Source organism: Tilletiaria anomala (genome assembly GCF_000711695.1).
Source record: "Tilletiaria anomala UBC 951 chromosome Unknown K437scaffold_103, whole genome shotgun sequence".
NCBI classification, from domain to species: Eukaryota; Fungi; Basidiomycota; class Exobasidiomycetes; order Georgefischeriales; family Tilletiariaceae; genus Tilletiaria; species Tilletiaria anomala.
Genome location: NW_013546919.1, coordinates 60,772 through 66,771, shown reverse-complemented (window position 1 = coordinate 66,771; position 6,000 = coordinate 60,772). Strand labels below are relative to the sequence as shown.

General features: G+C 57.4%; 3 protein-coding genes across 3 annotated transcripts; all 3 read right to left on the bottom strand.

Moving 5' to 3' along the window:
- Positions 1-47: 47 nt before the first annotated feature.
- K437DRAFT_10857 (ARM repeat-containing protein) lies at positions 48-845 on the bottom strand (the record flags this gene model as incomplete). Its single annotated transcript, XM_013385610.1, has 1 exon — positions 48-845. Exon 1 carries the CDS (start codon positions 678-680, stop codon positions 51-53), a length of 630 nt encoding a protein of 209 aa, XP_013241064.1. The 5' UTR covers positions 681-845.
- K437DRAFT_250696 (uncharacterized protein) lies at positions 592-2,327 on the bottom strand (the record flags this gene model as incomplete). Its single annotated transcript, XM_013385631.1, has 2 exons — positions 592-1,022; positions 1,970-2,327. Coding segments are annotated over 2 exons (580 nt in total), but the record flags the coding sequence as incomplete, so codon positions are not given.
- An 806-nt stretch (positions 2,328-3,133) lies between these two features.
- K437DRAFT_270271 (uncharacterized protein) lies at positions 3,134-4,874 on the bottom strand (the record flags this gene model as incomplete). The annotated part of the gene is made up of 4 exons (XM_013385630.1): positions 3,134-3,280; positions 3,415-4,438; positions 4,522-4,669; positions 4,766-4,874. 4 exons carry the CDS (start codon positions 4,872-4,874, stop codon positions 3,134-3,136), a joined length of 1,428 nt encoding a protein of 475 aa, XP_013241084.1.
- Between the last annotated feature and the right edge of the window lie 1,126 nt (positions 4,875-6,000).

The following is a 6,000-nucleotide window of genomic DNA, read 5'->3' as shown; positions in this document are numbered from 1 at the left end:
GGGGTCAGCAATGGGTCCCCAACCACGCAACTGCGGCGCGAACCGGAAACTCACTTATCTGAATGGAGCAGGATCTTCGCGAGCGGCTCATGCCTCAGCATCTCGCGGAGAATGATGCCCGTGTTGAGGGCGACGTCGGCGTTCTCGTATCCACGCAGCGCGATGAAGATGATCTCGGGCTTTTGGGAGAGGTACTCGACGGTGGGGAGGCGTGAGCCTATTTGCCTGCGTAGCAGGTTGTTGAAGATCTGAGAAACGTCCTTCTTAGCCTCAAACTCGAAGCGCCAGATGTTCTGCACGAGCAGCTGGAGCATGTTGTGGTTGTACACCTCTTGCGCTAGTTGCGCAACCATCTCCGGCTGTGGCTCGTTGTTCTCGCCGTCGCCATAGAGGATGGCTTTCATCTGGAAGAGCGTCTTGCTGATGTCCTCGGACGCCTTGCGGCGGCTGTCGCTGCTCCCGCCGCCTCCACTCCCTTGCGTGGCTGCGCCGCCGTTTGCGCCATTGGAATGCGACGGCCCGCCGGCGGACGAGGACGCTAACGCCGCGTCGTTGCCGTTGGACGAAGAGTTGTTGTTGGCATTGGATGACGAGCCATTGTCGAGGCGCGCGATCGTGTCGCGCAGGTGCTTGACCAGCTCGGCTGGCGTGCGCTGCTTGCTTTTAAAGATGAAGTTCATGATGCCGCGTCGGGAAGCTCTGCTCCTTTTGGAGGCAAGGAGGAAGCTACGGACAGGGAGACTTCGTGGCTCTGGCTGCTACTGCACAAGCTGCGGCGTAGTCCTTCAAGACTTCCGCAGCTATGGGATCTGAGCCTGCTCTTTCAGCAGCAGGATAGACACCGGCGTGGGGAAGCGAGCTTTTCTCGCCAAATTCACAGCGGCCCTTTGATGCAGATGGCGCGCCGCGTCGTCCACCGAATCCAAGCGCCAAGCTTTGGCAGCGAGCTTGGTAGCGGCAGCACCGATCGAGTGGGGTAGGGGGAAAGGGTCGCTAATGGACTTGCACTTGTCAGTCCAGATCTGGGCCGGTGCCGAGCGCGGTGTCATATCGCAGAAAGCATCCACATTGACCGGGGTAGGAGCGAAGGTCGAGGTCGAGGTAGCGGGAGCCGTGGGTAGTATAGAAATGACGGCGCGTTGGCGAGTGTGGAATGGGGTCAGGCAGTGAAATCAGAGCAGGAATGGGGAAAAGAAAGGAAGGCTGTTCGGTCAGCGTGAGGCCTGCGTGTTTTGAATCTTCGAAGGAATTAATAGCCTCGAGTCGCATCGAGACTGTTGTATCGTCCGATTTGGTACAAAGGAGTGTGAGCCCTAGCCCTGATGGTGATCATTCCCGCAGGCCTTCGTTCCGATTTTCTAGCATGGACGCAAACCTGAAGGAGACTGGCTGAGGCCAGGCCCTGATCCTTAAGTCCATCCTTTCCAAGTAGGCGACGTGCCTGCGCGCGACATCGCATCATGAGATGAGATGACACGAAAGATGATTGAGTTCCATCTCGTACCAAGCTCCTTGGTCTCTTTCCTTGTTTCCACCCTTTTTTGTGTTTATTGCATTGCTGCCATGCAGACAAGACGAATGAGGTCAAGCATGCCCATATGCTGAAGATCCACCTCCAGGCCCTCCTGCCCCTTGGCCCCCCTCAGGCGATGTGCGCACAGAAGTGATTGCGATGCCAATGCCACCATCGATGGCGGACCATGTTCCGGAGATCGTGCATCATCCATTTATGCTCTGCGCGCATTAAGCGAGAGTGGACAAGGAATTGGAGCGAGGAGACTGGACTCGGGATGTGCTTGTGACATGAGCATCCGCTCCGTGCCCTTTCTTCCTCCTTTGCAGCGAGTTCTGTTTCTCTGCCTCTTTCCCTATCTACCACCCGAAAGGCTCGGGCAGCTCAATTTGCAAGCTGCAAAGCATCGCTCGGTTCGCGGGAGCAGGACGCAGACCAAACCGGACGACAGCTTACCTTCGGTCGCGAGCGTTGCGCAACGAGAGATCCCAATGCCGACACGGGTGTTGTCGAACAAACAAGCACTGAGTGGAAACCTTCGGCGCTTGTGTGTATACAGCTGAACCTGAACCTGGGCGTGATGCTCGGGGTCCAGGCTGGATAAGAGAAGGAGGACCCGATAGCACTCTTGCAGACTTGCAGGGATGCCTCGTTGGTACTGGGCACGGAGATGAGCGGACAATGGAGATGTGCTGGATGGCCGGAGGCTTTGCTTGCCTCGCGTTCCGTCCGGTTTCGGGCACAGCTCGTACGCGGAGGAGAAAGGACGCCAGCGGACGATCTTTGTGCTTGCTTGCTTGGTGGTGATATATGCACACACCTTGCAGGAGCATATGGCATGTTCAAGGTAACGCGCGCGCTAATGCAAGTAGGCTGAGGAGCGTTGGGCCTCACTGGCTATGAGCGAGACGGCGGCGGCACTGCGCGACTTGACTGGCGAGAGGGTGCCTCAACCAAAACGACGACCCCTGAGAGCGATGCCACCCCCCGCTCCCCCCAAGTCGTATGAAGTCGTTGTCAGCACCACGCCGCTGTCGCCCCACGTGCACTCTCTCGTACGTAATACTATACCCGACCAGGCCACTTGCACCGACCTTTGCCTCAGACGTGCCAAACTCTATACAGACTGATCCACAGAGAGAAACTGTTGCTAATACGTGTCTAGTTCCACCAGCAACGCTTACTATTATCAACTAGGGATTGCATAAATGGGTGGAGCGCGCAGGGTTGCGAACCTCTTCTTGTTGCAGAGGCCCGGACCTCGTGGGCCACTGTGTGCCGTGCAGATGCTTGGGCGCGGCGTGGCCCTATCAGGACTCAGCCATCGGTCCGCCTGCTGACATGCAAGCACATACATGCTATCGCTATGATGCATCGTTATCGTCCGCGGCCAAGGCCTTGCGCTGCGACGAGGGCCTCGGTGCTGGATGCCGCCGCAGCAGTGGTAGAAAGTCTGGGTCGATGGCGACGGCGACGGCGACAGCTACAATTATAACTACAACTACAATCGTTACGCACACATATTCTCGATCCTCCGTACCTTATGCTATGTGTGAGAGAATTCAGTCTGCTATCATCGTCTACCCTGCAATCGTCCTTGCTGGCCGCAGCCGCGGCGACCTACGCGGTCTTGCCACCACCGCTGCGCCGCTCGAGCTTCATAAGCGCATGCGCACTCTTGTTGCGCGCATTTCGCATCTGGTGCTGGTCAGCGCGCGCATAGGCTCGCTGATACGCTTCGCGTGCTTTGCATGTGTCGTTCAGCATCTTGTGTGGGGTCAACATCGTATTGAGCGGCAGGAAAGGGGTGGGTGGAGGTTTGAAGAGGTATTGAAAGGAAAGCCGCAGCGCAGCTTCAGTGCTCTGCACGTCTGTTGTGCGACATGCCAGTCCAAACTCACCTCGCTCATCACGCCGAAATTGTAAAGCAGTGCCACTTCCGCTGCCGCGCACTCCAGACACACCTCCTGCGTCCTCGCGTCTGAGGTCTGCAGAACCTCTTTTGCCTTCCCTCCAGCCGCTCCTTGTGAAGAAGGACCCTGCTGCAACTGTTCCCATCCCGCCAAGCGCTGCGTCTTCTGTACGACGTCCAAGCCTTTTTGCACCCACGCGATCGCCTGCTTTACCTTTTGCTTGTCCACAGTCATATCTGCTCCGCCCTTCGGCCCTTGTCCATCGACGAGCAGCTGCCCGAGATTGTTCATCAATACTCCCGCGCGACATCGCTCGCTCGCTGTCGGAGGGGGCCTCGGCGGTTCTGATGAAGACGGCGATGACGGGGGCATCAGAAGTGACAGAGCTTGCAGGTACAGCGGCACGGCAAGATCTGCTTTGCCCTTGCGCGTGTAGAACCCGGCGAGCGCCTCGAGGCTGCCGCCCAGGTCGCTAGGCGAGATCCATTCTGGCAACCCCAGTTCCGAGAGCATGACGCCGCCGCCCGTCGCATCAGCAGAAGCCGCGTCGGCGATCGCCTTGCGGCGTTGCTCGTCATTCATGACGAGACGCAGCAGCTCCTCGACGGACCAGACATAGTGCTGCTCCACCAAATCGTCCATCGTCGCTGCAGCGGCCGAGGGCCCCGCGGATTGCGTGACAGTCGACAAGCCATCGGTGATCATACCGCTGCTGGCGAGATCGCCCAGTTTCTGTGCAAGCGCCACAGTACGCAGGCGCTCTTGCGGACTGAGCCCTCTAGAAGAGTCAGAGTCGGAATTGAAACCAGCAGGGTGCGTCGCTGCTTGCGCAGATCCAAAGCTGCCTTGACCAAGGACCTCGTCCAGACTCTCGGCGTAGACTTGATAGGCTGCCGTGTACTCGTGCTCTGCCTCGAGCAGGCTGCCGAGCGCAATGCTCAACCCTGAGATCTTGAGCAGCCGTTCCGAGCCCAGTGCCTGTGGAGGAAGTGATCGCGCTGTAGCCAATGCTCTTGGTGTTTAAGTGACGACACGACAGCATTATTCAGCGCTTGTTCTCTCCATGGTAACGCATCGCACAAAGTCCTGACTCACCTTCTAAAGTGTGCCTCTGCTCGGCGACTGTCACCACGGTTACGTGCTTTGAGGGCGACGCGAAGATCATCCCGCACTTCTTTGGGCCACGTCTTGAAAGTTCCAAAGTAATCGATCAGGCCTAGGGCCGTCACTCCAAGGCCAAATGCTGTCAGGCTGTCCCACAGTAAGTTTGAAAATAGGTAATTTAACATGAAAATCAGCCCACATGCACGGCGGTCAGGATTGCTGCCTGTGCACTCACCCCAAGAACAAAGTCCCGACGCGCGGTCCTCTGCGTCCCCCGAGAGGCCCAGCAGTCGGTGGTACTTCAAATCTTTTGCTTGGTGTTGCCAGTGCCGGCTCTCGTACATCCTGCCGAAAAGTGCTCATGTGTATCGATCTGCATGTTGCGGTGCCTTTATGAGGCGTTGGAGCTGGCGTTGGCGTCGCATGCCTGGCCACCGCCGTGCGGACTACTTGCCTGTGGTGGCGTTTGGGTAACGCTAGTTGCGAGCGGCGCATAGTCACTGAAATTGCTTGCATGCTACGTACGCACGATCGCTCTCTGCACTTCAAATTTTATCCGCTGTCTCGTGGCAAGTAAAGTCTCCCGTGATGAGCCCAATCCTACCCAAGGCCGCGTGCGTGAGTGGTGGGCGTCATGAGGAAACATCGTCAGGCTGATGCCAAAAATCAGAAGGGCATCACGAAGTAGCTGACGTCAAGAGTAATGTGGCTTACGTAATTCCTCCTAACCTTTCGTGCAGCCGATCATCGTCCATTGACATTACCGCAAATCTCAAGATATCTCACTACACCCCTACGCCCCAGGTATCAAGCAGCTTGGCCCCGTTATAAAGCGGAGCTGGCCTGCTCGAGAAATAGAGATCAACTGCAACGCACATCAAGCTGCGACCTATTGTCTCTTGGTCCACGAAAGCAGGTCCCCGCTCTGCGACCCAAACTGAGAGGCTGCAGGGATCAACTGCTCAGCTGGACAAGATGGCCGCAAGTCCCCGGCTGCTGCTCCAAAGAGGGACGGAGGCTATTAGCCCTTCAGCAAAGATGTTTCTCTTTGCAAGGCCCGAGAAGATGGACCCGGTTGACGTGCTCTCCCATTCGCGAGGCGCGGTGACCCCACCGTTCAACCGTCGCTTTCAGACCACCGTGCAAGCCCCTCCATCAGTCGTACACAGGCGCACCATCTCATACGTAGAAGCCAGCCTAGGTTGCAGCAGATCATTCTATCCGTCAAGATTATTGCCGCAGAATTGCGCGGCGCCAAGCATGATTGCTCATTCGATCCGACGCATGAAACGGGACACGCCTGCGCGCAGGTGCTCCTCGATACTCTCACTGAGCCGGTTCTCGAGCTCGTTAGGAGGCCGATCAGCGTCAGAATGCTCGAAGGCTGCTGCACATCCTGCCCATGAGTTACCTCTCCCAAATACCGTGCTAGCACAGGCACGGGATCTCCTGGCATCTCCTCATCAACCC